General features: G+C 47.1%; 1 protein-coding gene across 1 annotated transcript in view; it reads left to right on the top strand.

Moving 5' to 3' along the window:
• The first annotated feature begins 3355 nt into the window (after positions 1 to 3355).
• The window catches only part of LOC127582148 (multiple epidermal growth factor-like domains protein 9), a 199302-nt gene continuing 185580 nt past the window's right edge, over positions 3356 to 17077 (top strand). The window contains exon 1 of the mRNA XM_052037198.1: positions 3356 to 3624. Within this exon, the coding sequence (XP_051893158.1) occupies positions 3360 to 3624 (265 nt within the window). The 5' untranslated portion in view covers positions 3356 to 3359. The remainder of the gene's footprint in view (positions 3625 to 17077) is intronic.

Raw genomic sequence — 17077 nt, 5'->3', positions numbered from 1 at the left:
AATGAAGCAAAGGCACAGGTCATCCAACTTCTGAATGAATGTGGGGCAGTTCAATGGGTCGAATGGCCTGCTCCTCTGCGATGAAGTGACGTAGGAGGACATCGAACTGGGGCAGATGAATGAAAGAAAACTGAGAGTGTGGTCAGCTTTAGACAAGTTAGAGCATTGTTAATAATGAAATTGCAACCCAGAAGATGTATGTTCCAGAGTGAAATTGAATTTAATAAATTGGTCTGCACCGGATAATGACGCTTGGAATTCCATTACAATATAGAGGATTCATTCATGTTTCTCAGAGAGGGGAGTCTGCCAGCCTCGCTGGGTGACTTCAGGATGACAAATTTAATACGTCCCTGGAACGGACAGTGAGTTATACCTTGCATTTTGCTGGCACCATCAAGGACAATTTATTTAAACAGGTTCAAATAACTCACAGCTATGCATCAGGAAAGTGGAAAATTGGATAGGGTGGATGAGGAAACAGTGTTTTATGTTCCGGCACTGGAAGAATTGAATTTAACAACTCTCAGGCAGTCGTACCTGCAGGGGTGCTGCAGCCCACGTGGCCTCATCTGCAAATTCCTTCTACTCCCGGCTCTCAAGACAAAACTCCTCTTATCAGGAGCCTGACATCTCATGAGTTCAAGCTTCAGAAAATTACATACAAAAAAACAAATACATTCTTGAAGCTTCTTTTATGTATCAGAATCTTTCCTTCGAGAGAAACAAACGACTGCACATTTGTGGAATCTTGATGAAAATCACTATGATGCTGGAAGAACTCAGCAGGCCAGGCAGCATTTGTGGAGAAGCCCAGGGATGCAGTCTGCCTGTTTAAAAATCTTTCCTTGGTTAAGAATCGTTCACTTTTTGTTTTATAGTGCAAAAAACCATTTGAATCCATCTTCCTGGAGGAGTTTGGAATGAATTATTCCCCAGAATAAAGGATTTGCCATTGAGGCTGTGGTTAATACACAGTAGTCCTCTGGACAGCAGAATCCTCTGTCCACTCCAGTATCCAGTCAGGTATTGGAAACTACACCAGGTCTCTGCGAAAGCAGGAATTGGTTTTAGCACGAAATGATTACCAAATTTCGGTCTGTTATATTTTTGATTTCAAAATGTTTTGAAGACTGTTCTTTTTGTCAGACCTGTGGCCCTGCATATGTACTTTGATGTATTGATGAAATGTTCATTAAAAAGTAGGAACAATATAATTACAGCAAATCTGAATCAATAGAATCACAGAATGGATTGGCACTATGCAGGACATTCCAGCGAGTCCTTCTCTCCCAGTCTCTCCCCACAAGTCTGCAGGTACTGCCCTTTCAGATGTATATCCAGGTCTCCGTTGACCGCTACAGTTGACCGTGCCTCCACACCTCCCCGTCGTGCAGTCTGGGCCCCAGTCACCCGCCACGTAAAGAAGTTTTTCCTCATCTCACTTTAGGTTCTTTTGCCATTCACCTCCATTCTCTCTCTCTTGTTTCCTTACTCTTCTGCCAATGGAAATAGATTCCCTGCATCTACCCTGCTGAGGGGTGGCTTCTATCACAACCTCTTCTGTTCCAAGAAGAACAACTCTAGCTTCTCCAACCTATCCAATAACTAAAGTACCTCATCCCTGCAGTGAGTAAATCTCTCCAAATCCCAGATCAAAGCCTTTGCATTTTGCCTAAAGTGTGGAACCCACACCAGGCAAATACTCCAGTGTCGGCTGAACCAATGTCCCATAAAGGATCATCGGGAATTTCTTGTTCTTGTACCCCAATAAAGGAGAATGTTGCAAGTGAATTGACCAAAATCTGCAGGGGTCTTAACATGTTCATTAACCCTTCACCAGAACTAAAGGATCACCAGGGAGACTGACAGGAAATAGAGACACGGATTATGAACTGAATGTCTCACAGTCCCCAACCTCTGCAAATCCTCAATCCATTGTGGTGCTCACCTCTTCTTTTTCAGACAGGAAGCACAAGCCTCCACCCCAGTCCCCAAATTCTCTCCTACGAATAGATCTGGACCTTTGCCTCCAACCAATTACCTTCTCGTGACTATTTTCATCACAGTAATGCTGAACATGAAGACTCCACTGTGAGTTTACGTCTCCCCAGGGACTTTCCTAGGGGCAAAAGTGGTGAAAGAAATGAGCACTATGATGGCTGATGATTTGTAGAGGTGGGATCGAGTTAATATCCTTTCTTTTTAACACTGTAACTATTTAAAGATCAATTCTGATCTGCTGAAACCTGTTAATAGATGACACGTTGCTGCTTCTCAGTAGAGAGATAACAGTTTGAACTTCAGCTCTATGACCACTCCTAGTCTCATTTGGATTATAGTCCCACACTGAACTTTATGTAGATCTTACCCCACTGATCCTTGTCTGGTGGCCTGTTCCTGAAGTAGCCTCTATGAGGTAAATTATTCTATGTTCAGGGCATGACTCATACAGTACATTTGTTTTCCAAAAATTACTTGTAGATGAAAGTCTGTGGGTCTAGATTTGCACCCGAGGCCAACATTTCTTTTCACAGGGGCTGAACCACTGACTGTATCCTTTTCAAAACAAAAGCAAAATGCTCCAGATTTTGGAAATCTCAAATAAAACGGCAAGTGATGGAAATTCTCCACCTGTCAGACAGCAGCTGTGAAGAGAGAAACAGAGTTAACATTTCACGTTGATGATTCCAGCCTCCACGCCTCAAATGGGTCAAAATGTTGGGGAAGGTGGTCAAATGCCTGATGCAGGATTTTGACCCGAATGTTGACCTCTTCCATCAGGTAGAAGATACAGGAGCCTGAGGGCACGTCCCACCAGCCTTAAGGACAGCTTCTACCCCACTGTGATAAGACTATTGAACGGTTCCCTGATACGATGAGATGGACTATGACCTCACGATCTACCTTGTGACCTTGCACCTTATTGCGCTGCACTTTCGCTGTAGCTGTGACACTTTGTACTGTTATTGTTTTTACCTGTACTACCTCAATGCACTCTGTACTGACTCAATGTAACTGCACTGTGTAATGAATTGACCTGTACGATGGGTTTGCAAGGCAAGTTTTTCACTGGACCTCGGCACAAGTGACAATAATAAACCAACACCAATTAATCTGACCTTCCGACTTCAGACGCCTCGACGGTGCGCGCCTCCACCTAATTTGTTGGGGCGGGGGCGGGGTGGGGGAATCCTGCTAGCTGCGCGCCGGCCTCTGATTGGCGCCGGCCCGCCGCTCCCCGATGCCAATTGGCTGCGGGCGCGGGCCCGCGCGCTGCGGTTGGCCCAGCCGCCCGTCGGTCGCGCCTTGGCCCCGCCCGCGGCTCCCGGGACCAGCTGTCACTCAGGCCGGCCGGGATGCGGCTGCACCGAGCCGACTGCGGGCAGCGGCGAGCGGCGGGGCAGCCCGGCACCATGCGGCCGCCGGGGCGGAGGCTGACCCTCGTCATCCTGTGCATGGCGTGGCCCGTGGCCGGCACGGCGGGCTGGAACGGCACCGAGGGCTACGGCAATGCCGGCAGCACGCCGGACACCAGCACCGCTGGCCAGCTGCTGACCGCCGACCCAGCCCCAGCCGCCGGCGGGGCGCCCGGCACCGAGCGGCCGGACCAGCCGCTGCAAGGTGAGTGTTGCTGGGCATGTGTCAGGTTGCAGCTGGCACCGGGCAGATGCGGGAGCCGGTGCCGACGCCGACCCGGGCGGGCGTGGGCAGAGCCGGGGCGGTGGGGGTCCGCACGGTGGGGATGGAGCGGCCGCTGAGGTTCCCGGGCCCCCTGAAGACAATGGGAATTGACGGCAGCCCGGGCACGGTGGGTGCCTCAGCCCCTGCAGGGTTGCCTGATCTGGGCATTTGGTGTCCCGGTCCCTCGCCCTTCCCTCGTCCACCAGACACACTTGGAGAGGAGGTGGACGCGCTCTGGCCATCCCTGCCTCGCACAGTGTGGCTTCGAACCGGGGCTCCTTACGTTTGGCAGCCAGTGGTACATTGACATATGGGCCTGACTCACATTATCTATACACAATGAATAAATTAATTGCATTCTGTAGAGACACTTGTTTATGCCCGTGTGAAGGCAGAACATGTGTGCCTCGTTTTATTTTAAATTTACTTGTGATTGAAGGATGTCTTTAGGGAAGAACTTGGGAGTGCTATCGTTCTACTCCAGCGTTTCCAAGAAAGCTCCAAGGGTTCCTCAAATGTCACCAAAGAGCTGTGGCCTAGGTACTAAACGAAACTGAAGTCAGACTGGGGTATTGTCACTTCCTTGTTGAAGTCAAGTTTCAAATGACATCATGAGTCATGGCCTAGGTGTTGCTGTGACTCAGGAGCTGTGGAGAAGGAAGGACATTGCACACAGCTCGAGCTCCCTGCCTGTGGGCTCCTGCTCACAGCAGGAGGAAACTCAGTTTAAAAAGTGCCCAGGAAATTTGTCAGACCTTCTCGGCATTTATGATGCCAGAGCAGAAACTCTGTCTTGCTGCCAACCTTCAGAATCAGGTTTATTATCACTGACTTACACAACGTGAAATGTGTTGTTTGCGGCAGCAGTACAGTGCACGACATAAAATTGCTACAAATTACAAAAATAAATAGTGCAAAAGAGGAATAACGAGGTAGTGTTCCTGGGATCATGGACCGTGCAGAAATCTGATGGCGGAGGGGAAGAAACTGTTCCTGGATCGTTGAGTGTGGGTCTTCAGGCTCCTATACCTCCTCCCCGATGGTAGTAATGAGAAGAGGGCATGTCCCAGGTGGTCAGGGTCCCTAGTGATGGATGCCGCCTTCTTGAGGCACCGCCTCTTGAAGATATCCTCGATGGTGGGGAGGGTTATGCCCGTGCTGTCCAATAGTGTGTTTACACTGCAGCTGTAATGTTATTGTGATATTTTAGCCAGGTGAAATGTGAAATTTTCTCATCGCAAAGCAGATGCGTTGTTATTTATACAAGAACAAATAGCTGATGAGTTCCTCTGGTAACCTTGTGAATAAAGACAAGTAGGAGAGAACACTGCAGGTCAGAATGACCCAGGATGTGTTTAATCTGCAGACTTTAGTCTGTAGCATTTACCTGAATGTCCTTGGTTAGAAAAAAAAAGGAACCGGGGTCCTTTGGTGATAAACATCTTTCAGTTAAAAGCAGGATTATGTTTGACTATAAAACAGGAAATGCTGGAGATACTCAGCTGGTCAATTAGCATCTGTGGAGAGAGAACTGGTTAGTGTGTCAGGTTGATGAGCTTTTTGGACTGATTGTGATGACCTTGCTCCATTGTGCAGCCTATCAGTGCTCACTGTCTCTCTTTAAAGTTGAAGTGGGGTCACCTGGTTGAGATATTGGAGGGACAGGACTGTCCAAAGAAACAGCTGGTTCTGGAGAACTAGGAGAGGGAAGAGAAATCTGTGCAGTGGCACCAGTTCCATACTGCTGAATCGACAGCTCTCAGCTCGCCCTTGAGTACGACAGCATCTGTGCTGTAGTTAATGAAGCTGACTTAAATAAGGGACTATTTTTTCAGAGTAAGTCTTTAACTGTAGTTTTTTAAAGGATAACCAATATCTGGCAGTCAATTCAAAGTCTGGGGAATTGGACAAATCTTTGGTTTTCGAGACATTTGTCGTCTAACCCACGACCATCAGTCCATTTGTTCCTCTGCCTGGTTTGTATGTTCATTTGGACTTTTAACTCCCGAGTGTCAAATTATATCCAGAGCCTGGACTGTCCACCAGTTGCCCCAAAATTAACAAAACCTGAGTCAAAGATGACAGAATCGTAAGCACATCCAGTGAAGAGTGGCTTGGATGGGCATGTGAATGAGAGGACAATGCAGGGATATGGGCATTCTGTAGGCAGGAGGGATTAGCTATGTCGGCACAACATTGTGGACCGAAGGGCCTGTTCTGTGCTGTACTGTTCTATGTTCTATATCATCTTTTGCACTCGTGTATCAAACACTGTAGTGGGTGCTGGCTGTGTTTGCAAGGCCAGCCAGACTGTCAGCCTGAATTAATCGCTACATTATGTTTCTGCTAAAAATCTGCATTTCTATAGCATCTTTCACATTCCTTCTGGAGTTTCCCCAAGTGCTTCACAGCCAATATGGTGCTTTGAGGAGTAGCACTGTGCAAGGTAGCTATTGCCGCTTGGGACTGCTGCTATTTGTGCCTCCGGGGTGAAGGTTTTACAGTTCATGATTTTTAGGTATAAAGATGCCACAGGCGAGCATTAAAAGCTTTTAACCATTTTGAGAATGTGAGATGGATGCTGAGGGAAGTGGCTCTGGGTGGGGGTGGTCACTTGAGACTAGGCAGTAGAATTGTACAAGACCCAGTGCTCATTTCAGTAGTTGGAAATGGGGTCCGTGCCCTTGGTCAGTCTATGGCTCGAGGAGGCTGGGGGACCAGATGGAGGGGCATCAGAGCCTAGCTTTTATTGGCAGGTGAGAGATTGGCTTTTGGTCGTTGGGGAACATGATTGGGTGATGGTACCGAGACAATATTATAATGCTTGTAAGAAGTCCTTGGGAGCACCAAGGATGGGCGTACTAGGACTATGTCATCCAAGTTCCCCACAGTGATCCAAGAGGAACATTGTGCAGGATCGATGTGATCGTGTGCGGCCCTGCGGAGACCGTATCGGGGCATGACCATGGCTAGTGCCAGGAAGTGGATGATGAGAGATATCAAAGCCCTGGCCAGGAGAAAGGAGGAGGCATTGGTCAGGTACAGGCAACTGGGATCAAGTGAATCCCTGGAGGAGTATAGGAGGAGTGTACTCAAGGAAATCAGGAGGGCAAAAATGGGGTGTGAGATGGCTTTGGCGGAGAAGATAAGGAAAATCCAAAGAGATTTTATTGGTATATTAAGGGAAAAAGAGTGACTCAGGAGAGAATATGGCCCCTCAAAGACTAAAGTGGACACCTGTGTGTGGAGACGCAGGAGATGGGCGGGGTCCATTTCTCCTCTGTTTTTACAGTGGAGAAAGACATGAAGACTTTGGAACCAGGAAAAGTAAATGGGAGATCTTGGGGATAGTCCATAATACAGTAGAGGAGCTGCTGGACATCTTAATATGTATGAAGGTAGACAAATTTCCAGGGCCTGACCAGGTTCATCCAAGAACACTGTGGGAGGCTGGAAAAAAAATTGTGGGAGGCCTGGCTGAGATATTTGCATCATCGTTAGCCACGGTGAGGTGCCGGTAGACTAGAGGGTAGAGAATGTTGGGCCTTTATTTAAGAAGGGCGGCAAAGAAAAACCCGGGAACTGGGGACCAGCAATTCTAACATCTGTGGTAGGTAAGTTACTGGAGAGGATTCTGAGGGATAAGATGTACGTACATCTGGAAAGATGGGTTGATTAGGAGTAGTCAGCATGGCTTTGTGCGTGAGAGATTGGGTCTTATGAACTTGATTGAATTTTTTGATGATGTAACTAAGATGGTCAATGAGTGCAGGGTGGTAGATGTGGTCTGTATGGACTTTAGTAAGGCCTTTGATAAGGTTTTACGTGGTAGGCTGCTCTGGAGAGTTAGATCACATGGGATCCAGGGAGAGCTGGCTAATTGGATACAGAATTGGCTTGCTGGTAGGGAGCAGGGGGTGAGGGTGGCAAGTTGTTTCTCGGACTGGTGGCCCGTGGCGAGTGGTGTGCCTCGGCTCGGTGCTGGGCCCCATTGTTGTTTGTCATCTATATCGATATCTTGGATAAGAATGTACAAGGCATGGTTAGTAAGTTTGCAGATGACACGTAAATAGGTGGTCCAGTGGACGGTGAAGAAGGTTATCAAAAATTACAGGGGATCTTGATCAGCTGAATAAGTGGGCTGAGGAATGGCAAATGCAGTTTAATTCAGATAAATGTGAGGTGTTACATTTTGGAAAGTCAAATCCAGGTAGGACTTTCACAGTGAACAGCAGGGCCCTGGGGAGTGCTGTAGAACAGAGGGACCATGGAGTACAAGTACATGGTTCCCTGAAAGGTGAGTCACAGGGAGACGGGGTGATGAAGAAGGCTTTTGGCACACTGGCCTTCATCAGTCAGGGCATTGAGTATGAAAGTAGGGAGGTCATGATGCGTTGGACAAGAAAATGGTGAGGCTGTGCTTGGAATATTGTTTTAGGTTTTGGTCGACCTGCTGTAGGAAAGATGTGATTAAATTGGAGAGAGTGCAGAAGATTTACAAGGATGTTGCCAGGACTTGAGGGACTGAGTTATAGGGAGAGGTTGGACAGGCTGGACTTTGTTCCTAGGAGTGCAGGAGACTGAGAAGTGACCTTATGGAGGTGTATAAAATCGTGAGGGGCATAGATGGGGTGAGCGCATTCAGTCTTTTTCCTAGTGTTGGGGAATCAAGAACTAGAGGGCATAGGTTTAAGGTGAGAGGGGAAAGATTTATTAGGAACTTGAGGGGCAAGTTTTTTTTACACAGGAGATGCTATGTATGTGTAATGAGCTGCCAGAGGAAGTGGTTAAGGCAGGTACAATATTAAAAGACAGTTGGACAGATACAAGGATTGGAAATGTTTAGAAGGTTATGCTGGCAAATGGGACGAGCTTGAATGGGGCCTCTTGGTCAGCAGGGATGAGTTGGGCCGAAGGGCCTGTTTCCGTGCTGTGTGACTCTAGGTCTCCAGTCGAATTTCCAAGGAATGTGAAACAGCTTGGAATTGGATGTCGGCATCGTCTACTCCTGAAAAAAATTGTCAGTTGTATAATCGTGAAAAATAATGTTCTGCATTTTAAATCTGCAGGCAATTACTTTTAAATTTAGTTTGAAACAACTGAAGTACAGCAATGTAACAAATGATTAGCAAGTGGAGTTTTAAATTTAGTTTAATTATTTAAAGTTGATTACTGGATGATTATTCATGCTTAGATTTGGTGTAACCCGTAACATATTAATCAAATAAGAACAAATTACTGTTCATAACTATTTCAAGGAATATTTTTATTACAAAACTTAACAAAAGTTGCATGAAAACTCACAATTTGTTAAGTTTGTACCCAATTCACCACTCACATTCAAAGAACTCATCCTTTGGCCTAAAATCAGAGGACGAATCCTTTTGCCACAGTGGCATTAACGCTCTTTTATGGAAAATGAAAGAACTCTATTTGTGATGGTCACAATTTGCGACTGTTAACAATGTTTTCAGTTCGAATGCTGAGCTTTGGTCCATGACAAATACTTCTCTTGCTTTTTGCTTTTTGTGAAAATAATGCAAAGTAAACTCTGTTGTGACATTTTTGATGTGACTTTTATTGTTTCCGGGAGCCACAGCAGCATTCTCCCTCATGAGGCAAACTAGTCCAACCCACTATCTGCCTCTTCATTTTAAACGCAATGTTGACAATCATGGATGTAACAGAAATAAATGCACGGTACAACTCGCTATTCCTTTCCTCGATGTACTTCAACTTCGGAAAAGCAAGTCCTTTCAATGTGTGGTTTATTCCTGACTTAAACCATTCATGTGATTGACGTGGGAGGAAGTTGCTCTTCGATGCAAGATAATGAGCTGGTGGGAAGAATTGAAGCTATCCCAAATAATTTCATATTGGACACTTGCATCAAGCAGACATGAAACTTGCCTGACTGAGGGTTGAGAGGGAGCATGGGTTTTGAGAAGTGATTCATCTCTGAATAACTGATTTGAAACTTCTGAAGCCACTAATGTGGTGGAAGGAGAGTGCTCACAGATGATGTTAGTATGAGATATTGCCCAGAGCTGCCAGAAGGCATTTGAAAAGGTTTCACAAAGAGGTTATCAGCAAAAGCCAAAGTGCATAGAATTGGAGTTAACTTTGTTTCACAGGTTGGCAGTTGTCTTGGAGGCAAGAATTGGGATGGAAGGAATCAGGGTCATTTTCTGGTGTCTCAGCTTTGCGCCCATAGAGAGCTCGCAGATGAATCAAGTGAAGTTTGTGGATTGTGGACCAATGCAGGTCAAGGAGAATATCTGCGCAGAGAATCAGAATTAAGGTTTTAGGTAAAGTAATCTTTCTGTGGACAGAGATGGGGAAGTTACAAAGAGTCATTGGTGGATGAAATAAATGAGTGGAACTGGCTAAAGTTCATCCACCATGGGTTCATCCACCTTGAATCATTTGCCATTTCAAACCTTTACCATGTACACTGTTCACTCTGTGAGCTTCACATGACCAAGGAGTTTCATTGTTCCCTGGTGTATTTGACAATTAATCTGAATCCAGGAAAGACAAATCAGAAAGATTAGTGGCTGTGCACAAACACAAGGATTTGGGCATCTAAAGGTGCTTCTCTAACATGATGCTCTGGTAGAATAAGCAAAAACCAGATGGAATTTCAGCTTCTATCCCAGTGGGCCTGGAATACTAACGGAAGGAAGCTGTGCTCCAGTGACACACCGCCGAGCCCAGCTGGCTACTGTCTTCACTTGTGGATATTGGGTAGGGGTGGAAAAGGATGTGGATCGAAGGCAAGTAGGTGAAGATGGGAGTGATCACCGATCATTTAGCTGATTCACAGAACCGGTCAGAGTGCAGGATCCTGTGATGATGTACTAATGCAGTTACCAGGGAGACTGGACAGCTGCTTGTGCTACCTTAAATGAATATTGAGATCAGCAGATAACTTTGTCCTCAAACTCTTTGGTGAAGGCGTCTAAACTCTCTGCTGGGCTGTCAGAGTATTGTTTTCAAGCAAAGAGTTAAAACAAAATAGTCAGAAAAAAGAAAGAATTATATCCTGGCAAGGCAGATATGCTGATGATGTTCACAGGAGCAGTTGCCTCAGTTTAGATTGCCTCTCTGCGAGCAAAGGAGGCACTTACACCATTTAGCTTTCAGGAAGCTTGTCACCACATTGTTATTAGCAGCGAGGGTTGGTGAAGGCCATTGCAAACCATAGGATCTGCAGGCTCGACCCTTCCTCAGTACGTGGCTGAGTGTGATTGAAGATGTAAGGATCCTCACAGCAGTGCATTACTATTCTGAAATTGTTTTAGAAAACTCATCAACAAGCTCTGGTTCACAAGAATTTTAAACAAAATTCAGAATTGTGCTTTGGCCACGTGGAACAAGGTACTGTATGGCTGGTTAGGGTTCTGTGTGCAGTCCCTTGAATCAATTTATTTGGTTAGTTTAATGAACACTGCTTTGGACAGACATTTCCCCCTCTTTGTCTGTGGCCAGGTTGTCAGGCTGTTCAGTGCCTGTGGGATGCAGGGTGGGCAGGTGGGCAGACTCGCCGTCACCTGCTGTGCCTTGTGGAGGAGGCCTCTGGCAGACACTCGGTGACATTCCATTCGACGTGAGTGATTAATCTGCAGGATGCAAACCCGTCTGTAACACAGGCGTTTACCAAAGCCAACAACATTCGAAAGCAGTGAAATGACAGATGCTGGAAATGCGAACACAAAACAGAACGTGCTGGAAATAATCAGCAGGTTAGGCAGCATCTGAAGTGGACAAGCAACTGCAGCTTTTCGGTTTTTCTCCCCACTGCAGCTGCCTGCCCTGCTGAGGGTTTCCAGCATTAGCTGTCTTTGTTTTACATCAGACTTCAGTCCTGGAGCCAGTACAGTCACCATCTTAAAACATGCTTTTCCTCAAACAAGGCAGTGCATCTGTAACATCGTTCACAATGAAGTAAGAAAGCTAATTTTGCTGATTTGTTGTAATTTAAAGTTTGAACGGTAACTTTGGGATATTTCACATTGATCCAGCTGATGAAGTTGACGGGGAAGACTGACTAAATATATAGTAAGCAGTGAGATCCATCGATGACGGGGAGAAGAGAAGCTGCCAGTTTCGCACCAGCAGGGTTATTGTAGAATCAGAGACGTCTACAGCACCGACGATCACTCAGTCGATTGAGTCCGTGCTGGTAAAGTAAAGGTATCCAGGGTAATCTCACTTCTCAGGTCTTCCTCCGTTACCTACAGCTTACCAGCATCAAGCTCATCCGTGCCTACCTCTCCCAACCCCCCCCACCCCCCACCAATCTTTTGGGCAGTGAGGTCAGGACACCCAAACACCCATTAACTCTGGGTGAAAGAATTTGTCCTCATCTCCCCTTTAATCCTTATACCAGTCACATTAAATCCATGACCCCTCTGACTCTGTGACTTCTGGTTATTGACCCTCTATGCTAATGAAAATGACGACTTTCCATCCACTCTCATGATTTAATCATTACTATTAACTCTTCCCTCAGCCTTCTGTCTTCCAAAGGAAACAGCCCCAGGATCTGTGAGCCTTACACCAACAGTTTGATTGGAGCTTGCTCCACCAGAGATGTTGTGTGGCCAGGTTAGAACAAAGACTGTTCAGAAAATATGAAAAGGGAGAATGAATTATGTGAGGACAAGAATGTTTTTGTGACTCGCCTTGAAATGGGGAACAGCCGATGTCAAGTGAATGGTGAGACCAGTGTAAGAAACCATGAAGTAGTGGCTTTGAAGTGTTGACTGAGAGCTAATTTATCCAGTCTCTGGTGTGTCACGTACTCGGCTACTCAAGGTCGTGGATTTATCTTGAGTTGTACACAATAAACCAATGATACCGATAACCATATGTTGCACATTCGATGATGCAGTTTTGTGTTTATTCATTTTCGGGATGTGGGCATCACTGACCAGACCAGCATTTATTGTCCATCCCTGAGAAAGTGGTGGTGAGCTGCCACCTTAGACGGCTGCAGTCCTCTGGGTGAAAGTGTTACTATGGTGCTGCAGGGGAGGGAGTTCCAGGGTTTAGACCAGTGACAATGAAGGAACCAGAATATATTTCTACATGGGGAAGTGTGTGACGTGGAGGAACCTGCATTTTGTAGATGGTGTACAGTGCAGACACTGTGGAGGGGTCGAATGTTTAGGGGGGTGGATGGGGTGGCAGTCCAGTGGGCTGCTTTGTCATGGATGGTGTTGAGCTTCTTGAGAATTGTTGGAGCTTTGTTCGTCCAGGTGAGTGGACAGCAGTCCCTCAGATTTGTGACAGGTCTAGGAGATGGTGGCAAGGCTTTGGGTGTCAGGAGGTGAGTCATTTGCTGCAGGATACCCAGCCTCTGACCTGCTCTTATAGCCACATTATTTATGTGGTTGATCTAGGTGAGTTTCTGGCCAATGGTGACCCCCAGATGTAGTTGGAGGTTTTATGTCTTGGAATATTTCGATCATTGTTGTGATGTTTTTCATTGACAATAGCCCTATTTTCTGGTTGGTATTTATGAAGATTTGTTAATTAAGTGAGGTCATTGTGTTGGAATTGTAACTGCTGGATTCTTTAAATGTTTGAAATGAACAAAAGGCTAATTAAACTGATGAAACATTGACAAGTCATGAGTTTCTGGTCGATCCTGTCCCTGGTCGGTATAAATTAGGGGCTATCTTTAGATCCAAACACTGTGATTGCATAATTTGAGTTCTAGGAAGAGCAGTTATGATTTTCCCTGTTGTGGTACTTTCTGGCTTGTGTGAATATTATGCAATATATCTGTTCTGGTGACTTGCTGTTGAGAGACGGCAGACCGGCAAATAAATAACAAGCTGGAGAAGTGGTGGGTGGGGATGCCTGAATGATTGAAAGCATAATTTCAATTCTTCAGCTCCCAAAAACACACAATACCTGCTATTATTTCAAATATGCCACATTTGTTCATTTTGTAAAGTGTCGTTTCATGTAAAAGAATGTGTAGCTCTACTGAAGAGGTGGTATAGAGGAAAATAATCTTTTATTTTCTACTAGCCATCTAGCTGCAGCACCCAGACAGACTGACCAGTTACCACCCACTCTCTCTCCTGCTCTTGAAGTGAAAGACCACAGCAAAGCACGTCGGAATGTTTTCAGGTTCTTCTCCTTACCTTCAAGTTCAGAAATAATGCTCCTTTATCTGAGTTCCCCTCCCGCCACTGCCGAAGACAACACTTCCTCAGTGGACAGCATTCTCCTGTCACACCCAGCAAGGTGTCTGTGCAGAGGACTGGCTGAGATGGTGCAGTCAAATGTCTCAGAAGGGTGGAGAAGGACAACAAGGTGGAGATTATCTTCCTCATAGTTGTACAAGACGTCACGGATCAGAGCAGTACGATACTGCAACAGGGCAGAAACCTGAATGGATGGACTGAAACACACGGGTCGGATGGACACAGATTTGGGAGGCAACAGTGTGGTCAAGGACTTGAGGGAGAAAAGGGAGATTGGAAACAGTAGTCTGCAAGGATGAAAGGGGTTGGGTTAGCCCTTTGCACAGATGGCAGATTTGAAGAGAAGGGAGACGTTATGTAGGAGGTATTGCTTTCTTTAATGAAGACCCAGTGGGAAACTGACCCCAGGACACTGCAGCAGGTTGTGAGGAACCACATGGATAAGGATACAAGAACAGAAGGACAAGGAGGAGGTTTATAAAATTGAGGGGCACAGGCAAGGTGGATGGTCACAGCCTTTTTTCCACGGTAGATAAAACTAGAGGGCATTGACTTAAGGTGAGAGGGGAGAGATTTAAAAGGGATTGAGGGGTAACGTTTTCACCCAGAGGGTGGTGGGTATATGGAACAAGTTGCCAGAGGAAGAGATTGAGGGGGTACGATTACAGTGTTTAAAAGAATTTGACAGGTCCATGGCTGGAAGGATTTAGAGGGATAAGGGCCAAACACCAGCAAATGGGGCTAGCTCAGGTAGACAACTTGGTCGGTATGGATGAGTTGGGCCGAAGGGCCTGATTCCATTCTATATATCTCTCTGACTGTATCCTTGCTGAGACCCCCCACCCCTGCCTTCCCTCCACTCTCCCTCTCTCTTTGAATTCTCTGGTCGAGCAGAAATCTTCCTCAGCTAGACATCGTGCTGACCTCCTGCCACCTCTCCATTCCGTGCACTCTATCTGTTGGAAAACAGAACTTCTGACCCTGGGCAAAGCTCCAGCCGTGTATCTGAGACTGCCTATTCTCACCTCCATAACGCTGTACAACTCCGCCCCACCTCAATCAACAAAGTCTGGAGCCCTCAGTCCATCTGCTGCCACGTGTGGACTCGACCGTCACAGCACTCTGCCAGCTCACCTCCCTCATTCACTGGGAACATGAGAGCATCCATTTACTCTGTGGCATGTTTTCTCTTCACCCATCACCCCTTAGTGACTCACATTAACCTCCGGTTATACAAAACCTTGATTAGAAATTTCAACCTTGTTCCCAAATTCCTCCCTGCCTTTCTAATCTCTCCCGTGTTTTCACCCTGCAGAATGTCTGCACTCCTGCAGCTTCCCCTCATTTGCTCCCTGATGTTAGTTGCATGTCTTCAGCTGCCATGGCCTGAGCTCTGGAACGCCCCTCCTCAAACTCCATCTCTCTCTTTCTCCTTTGCTCTCCCTGAGTGACAAGCTTTGGGCCTTATGCCCCATTACCTTGTGTGTCAAATTTTGTCTGAAATTTGGGAACTTGCTATAGTAAAGGTGCAGCATAAATGCAAGTTGTTGTTGCAACTAGAAATTGCTGAATTTCCACCTCGGGTAGTGTGCCCGAATCGGTACTTGGAGTAGGATCATCTGAGGTGCCTCCACATAGTTTCATTAACAATGAGGACTGATTTTAACATAACCAACGTTTAGTACATTGTTCTATTTGCTTGTATTGGAGTTGACAGTAATTCAGTTTTCTTGAGTTGCTCAGGAAATATAAATCAATAGTAAAACTGCACCCGAGAGGAAGTGTAATTATAGCACTTGGAATATTGTTTCACTTGGCCTTGTAGGAAACCCTTTTGCACAGGAAAGGTTTTCCAGCTATCTTGGGAAGAAAAACTAAGATGAGTGTTCGTGTTTGTGTTGGTCCAGGTTAATCCAGCAATGCAGAATTCCTCTGGATTCTGTAGGTTTTATCTGTGTTCTTTTGGCTGGGACTGGACGGCTTGAGTTATGAGGAGAGGCTGGGACTCATTCCCTGGAGTGAAGGAGGCTGATTTGACATTATAGAAGTTCATAAAATCAGGAGGGGTTTAATAAGGTGGATGGTCACAGTCGTTTTCCCGAGGTGGGGAGTCTAAAACTAGAGGGCACAGGTCTAAGGTGAGAGGGGAGAGATTTAAAGTGGACCTGACGGGCAAGTTTTCACACAGAGGGTGGTGGGTTGTGGAAGAGCTGCCAGGGGAAGTGGTAGAGGTGGACAGTTGCAACATTTAAAAGATATTTGGACGTACATGGATAGAAAAGTTATAAAGGGATATAGGACAAACAGGCAAATGGGACTAGCTCAGGAAGGCACCTTGGTCAGCATGGATGAGTTGGGCCGAAGGGCCTGCTTCCATGTGGTTTAGCTCGATCACCCTATGGCCATGAGGGTGGGCAGGGCTGAAGATGGATGGGGACGTCGTCGATTCTGAGACTGATAAAGCTTCACTTTAGTGTGAGGTTTGTCTGCAGTTGAGTTGGTTTGCCTGGTTTGCTTTGACAAGTGACCAGTAGTTCTACTCATCAAACAAACTGCTGGAGGCACTCAGCGGGTCGAGCAGCATCTGTGGAGGTAAAGGGATGGTCGATATTTTGGGTCATCAGGATGTACCATCCCTCCCCCCCCCCCCCCACCCCCCCCCCCCCCCCCCCCCCCCCCCCCCCCCCCCCCCCCCCCCCCCCCCCCCCCCCCCCCCCCCCCCCCCCCCCCCCCCCCCCCCCCCCCCCCCCCCCCCCCCCCCCCCCCCCCCCCCCCCCCCCCCCCCCCCCCCCCCCCCCCCCCCCCCCCCCCCCCCCCCCCCCCCCCCCCCCCCCCCCCCCCCCCCCCCCCCCCCCCCCCCCCCCCCCCCCCCCCCCCCCCCCCCCCCCCCCCCCCACCCCCCCACGGATGCTGCTCGACCCACTCAGTTTCTCCTCCAGCAGTTTGTTTTTTGCTCCAGATTCCAGCGTCTGCAGTCTCTTGTCCACCCTGATCTAGGCATGGGGCTCCTGCAGTGGTCAGATAACGTGGGAACTCTGTCTTGATCTTGAGTGACTAGTTTGAAGACCCTCGAGGTTTTACAAGCTGGACACCTACCTGCACCCATCTCACCGGCTGCTGATCTTCTGCTCAATTCCTTTGCTTTGGAATGTTATGACAATCGAAGCAAA

This window comes from Pristis pectinata, chromosome 23 (assembly GCF_009764475.1).
Source record: "Pristis pectinata isolate sPriPec2 chromosome 23, sPriPec2.1.pri, whole genome shotgun sequence".
NCBI lineage: Eukaryota > Metazoa > Chordata > Chondrichthyes > Rhinopristiformes > Pristidae > Pristis > Pristis pectinata.
Note: the sequence above shows the minus strand (reverse complement) of the source record. Positions and strands in the feature narration are given on the sequence as shown.